Here is a 16,053-nt window from a genome sequence, read left to right as displayed (position 1 = left end):
AGTGTGTTAAGAACGATAATATCATTGATCTCCCTTTAAATACTATCAGTGTGGCATTGAATATCAGTTTCTGGGGAGAAAGGAGAGTACTGTGTTTGTGGGCTTTCTGGAAACCTCCATTTGACCTCTATGGGATACAGCCTGGCTCTTTAGCATGGTGCAAGATTGTGCCCAATGACACTTCCCTCATGCCTGCAAGCTCCCTTCTTTCCATAGGATTTGTGGAATAGTTGCAAGTGGTGTCTGTTGTGGGAAGAAATGTTTAGTGGCAGGGCAAGTATTGAAACAAATATTTCAAATATACATATGCAACATGTCTGGGTATATGTGTATGTGCAGTTGCTTAATTTTGATAGTTCCAGAAAAAGCATTCCCTCTGTGTATACACAGAGATACAATGAGGGAAATCCTTCTAAAAAAACCCACCATACTTTTCATCCTTCCAGGAGAATACCCATGTTGATGAACCTTACATAGCACCTCTTTCAAGGGTTTTGCAGAGTCATTAATAACAAAACTAAAAGAGATAATTTTGTCTTAATTTTGTCTCTTCTACTAAAACATTGTATTGCATTTCATCTAGGCAAGGAACAGGATATTTTCTACAGCAGTGAAAAGGATGATTGCCTGTTGCCTTTTTTTAATAAGTTTTCTCAGTTCTTGCGAGAAGGGAAACAAATATTTTCTCTAGATTAGGTTGGAAAAACATGAGTTTGGCCAATGCTGCTGTTCATTTTGGATTTTTATAGTTTTTTGGATTTTTATAGTATTTTAAAGGGGAATATTTAGAATTCTTGAGTGCTTTTACAGTGTGTGCGCATGCATGTGTGTGTCCATGTAGGTGTGAGTGACCATATACTGTAGATATAAAATACATTACTGAACTGTCGAAAAATAAATGGATAACCTGGAGCCTTTGCATGTTGGCAAGGAGGCATGTTTCTACATTTTCTTAACTAAGACAATTCGTTTCATAGATCTGAGAACACAATTTGATCTAATAAGTGAATTGTAATTCCAGAGAGATGAACGGCTTCAAGATGAAACCTTAGATAAGCAGATTGGTCGAATTCTTGGAGATGTTGCTCCTAGCATGTTTCTTTCATCATTTTCAGAGACAGTGGCTTTTTTCTTAGGTAAGATTTTTACATTTTTCTGTACTTGGGATTTTGGAATTAGTTATTTTCTCTTATTCCATGTCCAGTGTTTAAAAACAGGTGAAGCTATTATTTCCAAACCCTTGCAAATCAACATCTGCCCCACAGAGAGGTGAGCAATGGTGTTTTAAAAATAACAAGTAAAATGCATTTCAGTAGTATGCCAAAACTGTCAAAATATAAACTGCCAAATTCTTGATACCATGTAGAAACACTTTTTTTATCCCAGCCTTTTCTTATTTACAAACAGCTATGCTGAATACTACCCATATTTTTGCTTTTCACCAAAAGTATTTATGATAAAGTTGGAAAATGGGCTATATTATGGAATGAAATGATAGAATTGATTTCATTCCTATAGGTTATTTCTGAATTTAAGGCACCTGTTCAAGTTAAATTCTGAGATTAGAGAAAGATCCCTTAAGCATGTTGCCTATGTACTCAGACATTTTTCTGTTATCCTTGTACGGGAGTCTTGGCATAATACCTTCATGGAAGACCAGGATTTTGGCAAAAAAAACTCAGTGGTAATGCCTACTCTTTGGAACGCTTTTCTTTTATTGAAATAGCACCTGTTACTGTATTGCTTAGGCACCTACAGAAAACCCATCTTTTCGCTGGCATCTTCTCATGAAGTGTAGAAATACACTGATTACCTTTTCTCCCTTCTATTTTTAATGGCTATTTTATATTAATTAATTTTTTTCAAAAAGATGATTGGCAAATTGCTTTATGGTATTTTATGGGAAGTGGTATATAAATGTTTGAATTTATTCTTTTGTATTGGGTTAGTATGACATACATCTGTTTCTTTTTCTCTCTTAGGAAGTTTGTCTACTATGCCTGCAGTTCGTACATTCTCCCTCTTTGCTGCAGTGGCTGTATTTATTGACTTCCTTCTTCAAATTACCTGCTTTGTAAGTCTCCTAGGCTTGGACATTAAGCGCCAAGAGGTAAGTTCTTTTAATATTTGTTTTGGGTAACAAATTTGGGTAGTTTTAGCTGCACATTCATTTTGGCATTTTATATTTCAGAAAAATCTATGTGATGTCCTGTGTTGTATCAAAGGTGGTGAAGAAATTAGTAGTTTCCATCACTCTAAAAGCATGTTGTTTTGGTTCTTCAAAAACATATATTCTCCATTTCTTCTTAAAGGTTGGATGAGGCCAATTGTTGTACGTATACCTTCATAGCTATTATGAAATGAAATGATAGAATTGGTTTCATTCCTATAGGTTATTTCTGAATTTAAGGCACCTGCTTAAGTTAAATTCTGAGATTTGAGAAAGATCCCTTAAGCATTTTGCCTGCATACTTAGACTTTTTCTGTTGCAACTAAAGTACCTTTTGGTTTAAGGTATCATTGTCTAAACTAAATAATAACCTATATGCAATCATGAGATTTCCTTAATGGAACAACTATACTTAATTTTATGCAGATTTGTGTTCTCCTTTAACTGGTTTTCAGAATGGTTAAAATCAGTTCAGTAGTCTAAACAGATTAACGTTCAATACATTTTAGTTGGATTTACACTGTTACAGGAACATTTTAAATGTTTCTTCCATCCTGTTGTCAGTGTACCATGACACTGTTTTTACCCTTTAGGATGGAAGAGCTACAGTGTATTTGCTAGCAGCACTGATTTAGTGTATAGATCTTTGTAAATCAAAATCTTGAAAAGGTTTAAGTGAATGCTGTTTGTGAGATAAAGAAGACTTTGCTGTATTTCAGATATCCATATTTGTGGGTGTGTTATCATTCAGCATAGCAGTTGTCAACAAAGTCGATATTGGCCTGGACCAGAGATTATCAATGCCTGATGTAAGTTTTTTCAGCTTCCTGTACTGCTACCCTTTTTTCTTAGAAAATACTAAAAAATTCCTGAGAAAGACTGCTACCTATCTGTACACATAAGAAATAGACTATATATAGAGAGAGACAAATAAGCACTGTGTTGGTAAACGTTGTAGAAGTAATGTCTTACTTTATTCTCCCTTCCTTTGTGTCCCCCCACTTTTTTTTTTAAATAAGGACTCCTATTTGATAGACTACTTCTACAATCTTGGCAAATACCTGCATGCAGGTCCTCCAGTATATTTTGTGTTGAAAGAAGGGCATAACTATACAACCTTGGATGGACAAAACATGGTCTGTGGAGGAATGGGATGTGACAACAATTCTCTGATTCAGCAAGTGTTTGATGCAGCAGAGATTAGCAGCTAGTAGGTATTCATTTTCCTTTTTCTTAAAATCTCTCTTACAAATAACAAATTTCTGTTAGAATGGAAACAAACTTTTATTTAGACTACTATTTTGATGTACTGTATAATAGAGCAAATGCTTATGATATGCAATTACAGTTTGTTCTTCATGTGATTCCTAGATGCATTGCTTCATGGGAAGTATCCAGAGCTAAGCACCTGCCATGTTTGCTAAGAAGTTAGAACATTAGCTTTTTACTTATAATGCATTTTTTGGGTAAAGGCTACCAGGGTGAACTGAAATTTGTCCCTTACTTATTGAATGGATTAGAAATATTTTAAAAAATATTTTGATTACAGTCTTAAAATACAAAGATAAAACACTAATACAAACTACAGGAAATGTAAAAAGTAAGGAAAAAGAAGAAGAGATAGACAAAAGTGAAAAAAGAAAAAAGACATATAAAAGATGACTCCCCCCTCCCTCCAGACAAGTATAGACAACCATAACCTAACACCTTCTCTAGTAATTCAATAAAAAAGCAAAAAAGAACTCTTCTTCCCATATCTCATCCCTTAACAATAATCAAATTTTAAAAACTCATCTTTCAAAGTTCAACAGCAAAAGTCTATTAAGAGCTACCTTTTCATTTTTTCTTTGTCCCTTCTTCTCACAAAATTCTTCAAAGCTTTAACAAGCCTGTTGTAAATCTAATATAGGAAAATTATCCAGGTCACTCTCTTGTTTTGTTATTTGTATATACTTTTTAATTATTAAGACATAGGCCGGTTTCTTTTGTATGTCCAGTATAACATCTTTTTCCATGTCGTTCTTGTAGCCTGTCATTTTTAAAATTAAATAAATTTCAGATCAGTCTCAGTCTTGTCCAGTAAAACTTGTTCCTCTGCCATAACGTCTTTTAAACACAGTCTATCTATAAAGGCAGGCACTCTTAAAATTAACTTCTGGGTCCATTGTTCGAAAATATTCTTTAATACGTCCAATGTTAAAATATTTTGCTCCATTCTGTATTAGTAAGTCAAATTTATGTGTTGTTCTCCTTTAATTGTAAACTTTAGTTCCTCCTAGTTCCCTCTAGTGTCCAACCTTCAAAGTCCCATGCTATCATGTTTTTTAAAGGAATTCAAAACAATAGCATTTTCCCATGGGAAGGATTCTTATAATTAATTCCAAAATTTTATTTCAAATCCATCAGGAGCCTTAGTCCATTTGTAACTTTCAAAAAAGTTCTAATCACCCTTTTGCTGTTTATTTCAAAAATATATATTTTTTAAATCCTTAAATTTGTATTTAAAACAAATTGAAGGAAACTCACCTGGTGTTTTCAGATGTGTTGATCCAAAGGTTCCTAATAGCTGAAAAGCAGTTAACAAACAATTTCCAAAAGTGATTAGGAAAGGAAGTATGTGAACCCAGTGTCCTTTTGAAGGCACCAACTGTGGTTTGAGCAAAATGGCTATTCCCTCATCTCCCAGAGCTCTAAACCTGCCAGAGACCACTGTTTTGCTGTCTCCTCACAAGGAGCAACTGTCTGGAGCACTTGTGGGTGATCTCAAGTCCTCATCTTATCCAGAGTGAAATTATGAAGAGCCAGTATACTTGCTAGCTCTTCATTCTACTGTGGTTGTCAGCTCCAGTTTTAGCGGAGCCATCTTCAATTCACGATTTCTTCCCCAGAAGTCCAAAATGTAGAATATTTCCATATCAGTCTGGAAGAACAATTCCTAATTGCCACCCTCCCCTCTCCCCAAAATATATATTTTTTAATTTATGGGATTGTATTGAATGTATTTATGGCATTTGCCGTGAATGTACGTGAAAATGTTTGACAAAAAATGATGGCACTATTTTCATATTTTAGTACAAGAATTGGCTATGCACCTTCTTCCTGGATTGATGACTACTTTGACTGGATCAAGCCGCAATCTTCCTGTTGCAGAACTTATAATACCACTGGAACATTCTGCAATGCTTCAGGTACAGCTGAATTGCAAGATTTAATGAAGTATTGAACCTGAAGCAAATCAGTGTTTATGTGTATGAAGAAGAATGTTAACTTTATGAATTTTTTCCAATAACATTAATGCAGTGGTCAATCCATCATGTGTGCACTGCCGGCCACTGACTAAAGAAGGAAAGCAGAGACCTCAGGGTGAAGATTTCATGAAATTTCTCCCTATGTTCCTCGTGGATAATCCTAATCCAAAATGTGGCAAGGGGTATGTAACAATGAAAAATTAGGAAGAACACTGAATCATAAAGTACATGGCTTTCATTGTTTATATATTAATGCTCACAGTTCAAAAAATGACAAGATTAAGTTGAACTTTAATTTTAAATTTAAATTTGGGTAGCAAATATAGCTTAATAAATATCATTTAGACTTAGTATAATTCCCATAATTCAAACATAGCAATTGATATAACTGCCATGTAGAAGGAACTGAAGCAATTTAAAGGGAAGATATTTAGATTACTTGCTTGCATTAGAAAAAAAAATAAGCTTTGATTTTGGATTTTAGTGATTAAATGTTATGTTTTGGTAGAAATAATGTTACTAAAGTTTAATGGTAAGAGATATATGTAACTTATTCATATCTGTATTGGAGAAAGTTGGAAGTTACTTTCTGTTTTCTATCTGCTTGCACTTTTATAGTGTTTTCTTTTTTCTTTAGTCCTATGCTCTAGCTTTCCTATACTCTATATTTTGTATTTTAATTATACTTTGAAAATTAATAAAGTTCTTATAAAAAAAAAGAAAGAGAAGATAAATAGAACTATATGCTAGTAATAGCATATAGTTATGCTATTACTAGCATAATAACTATATGCTTGTGTAGGTGATTACTAGTGACCAATGCAAATAATGCTTTCCAAAATAAATCAAGAACTTTCAAAAGGGCATGAAGTAGTGTATAATGAAATGATTTAATCTAACATCCTGTTGATAAAATCTCTTCTGGTGAATTTGTGATTACAGGTAGTCCTCACTTAACAACCACAATTGAGACTGGAGTTTTGGTTGCTAAGAAAGTGGTCATTAAGCGAATCCAACCCAATTTTATGACCTTTTCTGTGGTGGTCATTAAGCAAATCGCCATGGTCATTAAGCAAACTACATGGTTCCCCACTGATTTTGCTTGCCAGAAGCTCGCTGGGAAGATCAAAAATGGTGATCATGTGACCACAGGCTGCTGTAATGGTCATAAATTTTGCCCTTTAAAACCCACAAAAGTAAGACAAATTGGCCTGATTTCTTCAGAGGGAGAGTGAAGGTTTTAAAGGATTCAGTAGTGCCCTACCTTTACAGCCTTATGTACCATCTTGCTCCATACAAAAAGTAGTCCTAAAATTTGGCCAAGCCCACCCAGGGAAATCTCTAGAATGGCAGATATGATGCTGCATGTGAGCTGTGCTTTGTCTACCCCTGGAAGAGCATCCTGGGGGAACAAAAGAGATGGCAGGGCAAAACCTCACCATTTTGCCATTTGGAGAGTCTTTGGGGACTAACATCCTTCTTACAGCAGACATTTTGAAAATCCATGTGAAATTTACTTAATATTCCAAATATGCTCACTAGCCCAGTATATCTCTGTGCTATGAAATTTAATATTGTCATTTTCTTAATGTAAGAAACATAATACTGTGTTTGCAGTACTCTTCAACTTCTGTTTTTTAGAGATCACATTTACCAGCAGAATATTTACTTCATTGTCAAAATACTATATTCACTGAATACATCCATGCTGGCAAACCGACGTTCTCTTGCTTTGTATTGTGTGCACTTAGTCAGTGCTGGTCTGTAGTATCTTCTAATAAGATAATGGATACAAACTGAAATGCCTCTGCTAGTCAGTTTATTTGAAAGAGCAGCTTTTTTGATGTATGCTAACTGTACTCTCTTTTTGCAGAGGACATGCTGCATATAGTTCTGCAGTCACCTTTATAAACAACTCTACTGAAATTGGAGCCACTTACTTCATGACTTACCATACAGTGCTAAAAAACTCAGCGGACTTTATTGATGCATTGAAAAAAGCACGGATCATAGCAAACAATATTACTGACGCCATGGCCCACAAAGAAACAGACTATCATGTTTTTCCTTACAGGTGCAGTAATTCCTTTGCAGGCAGAAAATTCTCCCACAACTTTATCATTAAGAATTAGAATTTGATTATACGACATGTGCCAGCACCCAATCCTTGAATGATGCCCTGAGCTGCTTCAGAAGTTGCCTTTAAACTGTAAAGCGGATTTTTTTAAGTACATGGGAAGAAATCATATTAGATTATAACAAGAGCTATATTACACTTAATCAAAATTAAATTTAGTCCCTACCCTGTCTACTTCTTTGCTCTGGACCATCATTTTTTCACTGTGTCGTATGATCCCTCCTGTTGTTGTTTATTCATTTAGTCGCTTCCGACTCTTTGTGACTTCATGGACCACCCCACGCCAGAGCTTCCTGTCGGTCGTCAACACCCCCAGCTCCCCCAGGGACGAGTCCGTCACCTCTAGAATATCATCCATCCACCTTGCCCTTGGTCGGCCCCTCTTCCTTTTGCCTTCCACTCTCCCTAGCATCAGCATCTTCTCCAGGGTGTCCTGTCTTCTCATTATGTGGCCAAAGTATTTCAGTTTTGCCTTTAATATCGTTCCCTCAAGTGAGCAGTCTGGCTTTATTTCCTGGAGGATGGACTGGTTTGATCTTCTGGCAGTCCAAGGCACTCTCAGGATTTTCCTCCAACACCACAGTTCCAAAGCATCGATCTTCCTTCTCTCAGCCTTCCTTATGGTCCAGCTCTCGCAGCCATATGTTACTACAGGGAACACCATTGCTTTAACTATGCAGACCTTTGTTGTCAGTGTGATATCTCTGCTCTTAACTATTTTATCGAGATTTGTCATTGCTCTTCTCCCAAGGATTAAGTGTCTTCTGATTTCCTGACTGCAGTCAGCATCTGCAGTAATCTTTGCACCTAGAAATACAAAGCCTTTCACTGCTTCTACATTTTCTCCCTCTATTTGCCAGTTATCAATCAAGCTGGTTGCCATAATCTTGGTTTTTTTGAGGTTTAGCTGCAAGCCAGCTTTTGCACTTGCTTCTTTCACCTTGATCATAAGGCTCCTCAGTTCCTCTTTGCTTTCAGCCATCAAAGTGGTATCATCTACATATCTGAGATCATTAATGTTTCTTCCAACGATTTTAACTCCAGCCTTGGATTCCTCAAACCCAGCATGTTGCAGGATGTGTTCTGCGTACAAGTAGAATAGGTAGGGTGAGAGTATACAGCCCTGCCGTACTCCTTTCCCAATCTTAAACCAGTCTGTTGTTCCATGGTCTGCTCTTACTGTTGCTACTTGGTCGTTATACAGATTCTTCAGGAGGCATACAAGATGACTTGGTATCCTCATACCACTAAGAACTTGCCACAATTTGTTATGGTCCACACAGTCAAAGGCTTTAGAATAGTCAATAAAACAGAAATAGATGTTTTTCTGAAACTCCCTGGCTTTTTCCATTATCCATCGGATATTGGCAATTTGGTCCCTAGTTCCTCTGCCTTTTCTAAACCCTGCTTGTACATCTGGCAATTCTCGCTCCATAAATTGCTGAAGTCTACCTTGCAGGATCTTGAGCATTACCTTACTGGCATGTGAAATGAGTGCCACTGTTTGATAGTTTGAACATTCTTTAGTGTTTCCCAATGTTTCTAATTTTCTGGAAGAGGTCTCTTGTCCTTCCTATTCTATTGTCTTCTTCCCCTTCCGCGCATTGCTTGTTTAAAAATAATTCCTTATCTCTTCTAGCTAACCTCTGGAATTTTGCATTTAATTGGGCATATCTCCTCCTATCGCTGTTGCCTTTTGCTTTCCTTCTTTCTTGGGCTACTTCTAGTGTCTCAGCAGACAGCCATGTTGCCTTCTTGGTTTTCTCTTTCTTTGGGATGTATTTTGTTGCCGCCTCCTGAACAATGTTGCGAACTTCTGTCCATAGTTCTTCCGGGACCCTATCTACTAAGTCCAGTCCCTTAAATCTATTCTTCACCTTCACTGCATATTCCTTAGGAATATTAGTGAGCTCATATCTAGCTGATCTGTGGATCTTCCCTAATCTCTTTAGTCTGATCCTAAATTGTGCAAGAAGAAGTTCGTGATCTGAACTACAGTCAGCTCCAGGTCTTGTTTTTACCGACTGTATAGATGTCCGCCACCTTTGGCTGCAAAGGATGTAGTCAATCTGATTTTGGTGTTGTCCATCTGGTGAAGTCCATGTATAAAGCTGTCTCTTAGGTTGTTGGAAGAGAGTGTTTGTTATGCAGAGTGAATTGTCTTGGCAAAATTCTATCAGCCTATGTCCTGCTTCGTTTTGTTCTCCCAGGCCATGCTTACCTGTAATTCCAGGTGTCATTTGACTGCCCACCTTAGCATTCCAGTCTCCTGTGATGAAAATAACATCTCTTTTAGGCGTGTTGTCCAGTAGGTGCTGCAGATCTTCATAGAACTGCTCTACTTCAGCTTCTTCAGCATCTATGGTTGGGGCGTATATTTGGATCACTGTGATGTTAGATGGCTTGCCCTGAATTCGAATTGAGATCATTCTGTCGTTTTTTGGATTGTATCCAAGCACTGCTTTAGCCACTTTACTATTATTTATGAAGGCTACTCCATTTCTTCTGTGGTCCTCTTGTCCACAGTAGTAGATCTGGTGGTCATTTGATGTGAAGTGGCTCATTCCAGTCCATTTCAGTTCACTGACACCCAAAATGTCTATCTTTAATCTTGACATCTCACCAATAACCACATCCAATTTGCCCTGGCTCATAGATCTTACATTCCAGGTTCCAATGGTGTGTTGATCCTTAGAACATCGGATTCGCCGTTCACCACCAGCACCGTCGGCCACTAGCCGTCCTTTCGGCTTTGAGCTAGCTGCGTCATCACGTCCGGGGCTAGTTGAACTCATCCTCTGTTCCTCCCCAGTAGCATTTTGACCATCTTCCGACCTGGGGGTCTCATCTTCCGATGGTATACCGACATATCTCTGGTCGTACTGATCCATTTAGTTTTCCCAGCAAGAATACTGCGGTGGGTTGCCATTACCTTCCCCAGGGATCGCATTTAGTCTGACCTCTCTGTCATGACCTTCCCATCTTGGGTGGCCCTTCACGGTTTAGCTCATGGCATCACTGAGGTGCTCAAGCTCCAGCAGCACGACAAGGTAACAATCCTTTGCTGAAGATGATCCCTCCTAGGTCACTCAAAAGCCAGTGCCAATTTTGATTATTATGGAGTGATGGTGATAGTGTTCTGATTTTTCTCTTTCTGCACAGTATATGTGTTTTTATTTAACAGGAAAACATTAATAATCCTGTGCAGAGATAGTAGAACAGTTTAAAAATAATTAAAGCAGTAAAACTAATTTTAGCTTAATAAATTTTAATAAATAATATTAGATTAAATAAATCTAATAAATTTATTAGATGCTTTCTTTCTTGCCTTTGATTATTGGAAAAAGGGGGAAGTGACTTTTTCAGAAGTTGTGAAGTGTAAAGCTGCAGTCCATTAGTTTGTTAACTTTGGTTTTCTATTCTCTTCACAGCTTGTTCTATGTTTTTTATGAACAATATCTGACAATTGTGGATGACACCATCTTCAATCTTGGCATTTCCCTTGGATCAATATTCATAGTAACAATGGTGCTGCTTGGTTTTGAAATATGGGCTGCCATTGTTGTTTCCTTCACCATTGCTATGATACTGGTCAACATGTTTGGAATGATGTGGCTCTGGGGTATCAGCTTAAATGCAGTTTCCTTAGTAAACCTTGTCATGGTAAGTTTACCCACACTTAATTTTTATCTGCTTACAAAACTTTGGTGCAAAAAGTTATGCTGCTTAGATTCTATACAATTTATAGCCTTAAAGATGGATTTAAAGGCTCAAAAGGAATACATGTGTCCTGACTCCCAGGAAACACTCTGAGACAGGGAACTGGTCTCTAATGTTTTATTGCTAATACATAACAGTAATCCTAACAAACTGAACAAACGTGGGAAAACCCAGCCATATAAACTTCGCAGGTTAAGGCAGTCCCAATCTGTGCCTCTTGGAATGGCTCACCAATTCCTCAGTGCTACGCATGCGCTTAACAGTCTGTAAAGGAGCCCCCTGCTCGCCATCCTTACTCATGACAACATGCTCTGCTTGATACACTTATTTCATGCCTTGCAAGCTTAGGAAAGGGAAGTGTTGCCCTTTTTGTTTCTATTGGCAAATCATTTAGGTTGCTCTGAAAACCTTAGCTTTTTTAAAGAATACAGTGACAAGGTTTGTCTTAGACTTAGCATCCATTTAGTGATTTAGCCAGATATGCTTGTGCATTGGTACACATTACCAATGCCTCAAGAACCGATGTAAATTTAGGTGCTAGTAGTATTAAAGTAACTTCTTTGCCAGTTTGCAGTTTTGATGAATTTTCCTGTCCTTTGCCCAAAAGACCAAAATCTAGACTAAAATGGACATCAGTAAAGATATTCTAAATAAATCTTGTAACCTTCTGAAATTTGCAAAAAAAATAGTACATTATTTTCAATTGCTAGATTCTTGGTGGTATCAGTCCCATTTCTAAAAACATTTTCACATGGTGGAAGCCATCATTATTTTGTGAGGTAAGATGCAGAAATACTGAGCAAAAATGCTGGGTCTAGTAGCTCATGAATATAGATGATCACCTTCTAGCAGCATCTTGTGGACTGATTGCAGGTGGGGTTGATGACTTTGGAAAACTTTGTGGAAAAACTTTGTGAAGCATTCCAGCAATACTTGGGAAGACTTGGAAGTCCTTGTAAGCATGCTAGCCAAAAACAGATTACTGATTAGGTTCTCACATCCAGCTTTACTTCATGAGCTAAAGTGAAAAGTTGAGTCAGCCTCTTACTTGGAAGTGAGAGAGCCTACTTTATCAATGCTTCCCTCCTTACCTACAGGTCCTGGAATTCATTTACAAATCCATTTCAGCAAAGGAAGTTCTATCATGTGAAACAGTCCTGAGAGTCATGTTTCTTTGATAATTCTATCACCTACATGGTGGGCGTGCAGAGTATCCTGTCACCCTCTGAAAACAAGTCCTCCCGATGCTTCATTTAGAAAGGCAGATTATAAGAAAGCAGAAAATATTTTAGTGATTGGAGTGGCTCCATTGCATGGTGATAATGGGAAAAATTAACGAAGAACTTTTCCATGATCTCTGTTTAACCCAATAAAACTAAAGCTGCTCTGGGCATTTCTGCAAAGTGGATTCTTGGCCAGTGGTGGCATGTGACTGGGTTGGCTGAATTTTGTTGAGGTCCCTCACTGGAATTTGACAAATCACCTTCACATTCCAGGTGGAATGCCATTCTATCTCTTATTGTAGTAGGGAATTCTTGGGCCCTCTCACTGTCCAAGAATCCAGCAGTTCCATTCCGATATTTCCAGCACCCTGGTAGATTTGCCATTTATTCCACACACTGTCACATACTCCCCAGTCTGTGTGCTCTGCTGGAGACTAGGGACTCTGCCTTAGTTAGGATTTGTTTGGGGACAAATATGTTATAGTGGATGGCCTTTGCTCTCATGGGACTGGTTGCTGAGTTCACTTCTCATGGGATTGATTGTAGCTTCCATCTAAGAAGTCTTCATAGAGCTCTAAGGAGAACTCCTCTGGGTCCTCACTATTTTTCAAATAGAATACTGCTGCTGCTATTCCCACTAGTTGCTTCTTTCTCCATGACCTTCTGTTCCTGTAAATAATGTACCCTAAAGGAGAAAATAAGAAGGTAAAGAGAAGACCAGCCAGGAGATGTCTTCATCCTTCAGTTCTGTTGTTTGGGGAGAATGAACATATATATTTGTGTTACTTCTGATTACATCAAACAAATCAAATCAAATTAATTGAATCATTGAAACATTTGATTCTGTAAGTAGCTTTGTATTTTACACCTGGAAAATATTTGCTGCTTTTGCATATCTCTGTACCCATTTTCTGTTGGAGATTTGAAAAAAAGTGACAGAACTGCCCACTTTTCACATTTTTTTCTACATTGTTTCCTGCCTACCGATCAATGGTATTTTGATACCTCCCAAGCCTTATTCACAGAAAATGTTTTCTTTCCCATTGGAAAAAAGCACTATTTTTAACTTTTTGGTAATACAAGATTTGGTCTCTGTTGACAAATAGATGCATCTTCTTTATTTGTGGCTGCTTCATAGCTGACTGAACGATGTGCGATATGCTTAGAATAATTGGTTTAAACTGTAAGGCTTAGAGGTATCACAATATTCAATACAATTCTAACTATAGTGGCTTTTTTAAAAGCCATCTTCATACCATGTCATGCAATCAGACTCGCTGGAAAGGCAGTTATGCTCGGAATGGTCAGCAGTAAAAGGAAATGAGGCCATCAAAAAAACATGGTGGCTAGACACCATCAAAGCTGACATCAGCCAGAGCGTAAAGCAACTGAAAAAAGCCATATAAGATCAGAAAATGTGAAGAAAGCTGGTCCCTAGAATTGCCAAGAATCAGATATGATTGAACAGATAGCATCATCTTTGATTATTGCATTTAATTTGTTACAGCTGCTGTACTGTACTATACTGTTGCTGTACTGTTCTGCTTTTATGTTATTTTGTGTATATGCTATAACAATATTCTATTAGTATTTAATTGCTATTTATTTGAATGCCCTATGATTTATAAAACATAATTGGTGCTGAGAGTATCCTAATATATGCTATTTCCTTTGCAGAGTTGTGGCATCTCTGTTGAGTTCTGTAGCCATGTGACAAGAGCATTCACAATTAATACAAAAGCAACAAGAATAGAGCGTGCTGAAGAAGCACTATCCCACATGGGGAGCTCTGTAAGTAGCATTTTGTATCCTGTTTGTCATGGCAATAGAAATCACAAAAACTGGGCTGTATTGTCTTAATTGACCATGGCCTGTACACATCTAAATGTGAACACATTGGTTACAATCAACACAGTGCATAAAGTTCATCTCTTCCTGCAATAGTTTGTAATTATGACTAAAAGCTTTTCTTTACATAATATGGGTAGACAACCATTTTAATCCTAAGTACTGCAGATCAAGGACTGTATTCTTATGCACTCACACTTCACATGCATGTACCATCCCATTGTCTCGTCTCCTTCTTTCCTAGTGAACCTTAGCAAGATTGCAGGGAAGAGAGGAAACAATGAGATACTCTGCTTTAAAAAAATCCATCCTGGTTGCAGATCAGTGTTTTTGTTGTGTGAGAACAGTGATCTAGGGTAGGAACACTGGGAGGGGAAGAAAACAGTGAGGCTTCTCTTCCATTAAGTAACTCAGTGCAGATGGTACATTTTATCACAAAACCAATGATCTGGTCCTCACCAACCTGACAGACGAGCTGGTAGGCAGAGAGCAGGGTGCTTGTCTGCTAGCCATGCAGCGGGCTGTGTGCTGGTACTGCTACTTTTCTGATGATGATGATATAAAAATAAAATGTTGGCCTGTTGGGGAACTGGGTGTGTTGTCTGTAACAGGACGAAGTATTTCACTAGATCCATTGTACTTTTTTTTTTTTTTTTAACTTCAACAGGTTTTCAGTGGTATTACACTTACAAAATTTGGAGGAATAGTGGTGCTTGCTTTTTCCAAATCTCTGATTTTCCAGATCTTCTACTTCAGGATGTATTTAGCCATGGTGCTACTTGGAGCAACCCATGGTCTAATATTTCTTCCTGTCCTACTTAGCTACATAGGTAAGACAACATTGAGATTTGCTCCAGATAAAGTGACCTATGTGCCAGAGGCCACATTTAACATTATTTATTACGTTAAATAAATAAATCACATTAAACTGGTTTAGCAACATAGACTTGGGCTTGCATACACCCACAATCCTTAATGCGACTGAGACAAAAATCTGGTTTCTCATGCTAAGCCCTAATATGTACTGTTTATTTTTGGCTTATCGTCATGCTTAAACTAGGCCACAATGACATACCAAAAAATGCCTAGCATAGCATTTTGTGAAATATGCTTGGATTGACGAAGTTATTAACTTTCAGTTTAGCTTAAAATAAGCCATCTTCATATAATTATTTCTGAAGCTGGAGGGGTTAAACTAATTGGTGAACATTTTGAAAAAGTAAAGTTTAAGCAGGAGCAAAAACGTGCAAACTCCTTGCTGTAGAAGAAAAAACTAGCTTTGTTTGTGGCAGGGTTTGTACATCAGCTAGATTCACGTGTTTTTGGCTTCATAAGAATGCCTGTTTGTAAACCATGATCATGCCTTAACATGTAAACTAGGCCACAGTAGCTTATTCTATAAACCATGGCATTGTGCTATACATGAACACAGCTAAATGAACATTCTGCTAAACCATGGCTTGTGGTATCAACTTCCAATTTGACCAGTAGGAGTACAGTGGATTTTAACTATGGATTCATTATGTTAAAATGACCTGAAAACTTCACTTGATTTGTATGTAAATTTCATGAACATATTATAGTCATGTCTGTTGCTCCATCTTATTGCATCACAAGTTCTCTTCTTTGAAACACAACTTAATTTTGAACATGTTGCATAATCTGGCATTACTGAACTACAGGAAAAAAAATCAACATTTTTCTTTT

At 37.3% G+C, this 16,053-nt stretch overlaps 1 protein-coding gene across 1 annotated transcript in view; it reads left to right on the top strand.

Annotated features, from left to right (window-relative positions):
- NPC1 (NPC intracellular cholesterol transporter 1) overlaps positions 1 to 16,053 on the top strand; it is a 44,288-nt gene that overhangs the window by 26,333 nt on the left and 1,902 nt on the right. The window contains exons 14-24 of the mRNA XM_063299189.1: positions 1,022 to 1,136; positions 1,983 to 2,110; positions 2,192 to 2,332; positions 2,890 to 2,979; positions 3,190 to 3,380; positions 5,243 to 5,358; positions 5,471 to 5,600; positions 7,292 to 7,492; positions 10,987 to 11,218; positions 14,176 to 14,289; positions 15,014 to 15,176. Coding sequence (XP_063155259.1) covers positions 1,022 to 1,136; positions 1,983 to 2,110; positions 2,192 to 2,332; positions 2,890 to 2,979; positions 3,190 to 3,380; positions 5,243 to 5,358; positions 5,471 to 5,600; positions 7,292 to 7,492; positions 10,987 to 11,218; positions 14,176 to 14,289; positions 15,014 to 15,176 — 1,621 coding nt within the window. The remainder of the gene's footprint in view (positions 1 to 1,021; positions 1,137 to 1,982; positions 2,111 to 2,191; positions 2,333 to 2,889; positions 2,980 to 3,189; positions 3,381 to 5,242; positions 5,359 to 5,470; positions 5,601 to 7,291; positions 7,493 to 10,986; positions 11,219 to 14,175; positions 14,290 to 15,013; positions 15,177 to 16,053) is intronic.

Source organism: Candoia aspera, chromosome 3 (assembly GCF_035149785.1).
Source record: "Candoia aspera isolate rCanAsp1 chromosome 3, rCanAsp1.hap2, whole genome shotgun sequence".
Classification (NCBI taxonomy): Eukaryota; Metazoa; Chordata; class Lepidosauria; order Squamata; family Boidae; genus Candoia; species Candoia aspera.
This window is presented reverse-complemented; position numbering and strand designations above follow the sequence as displayed.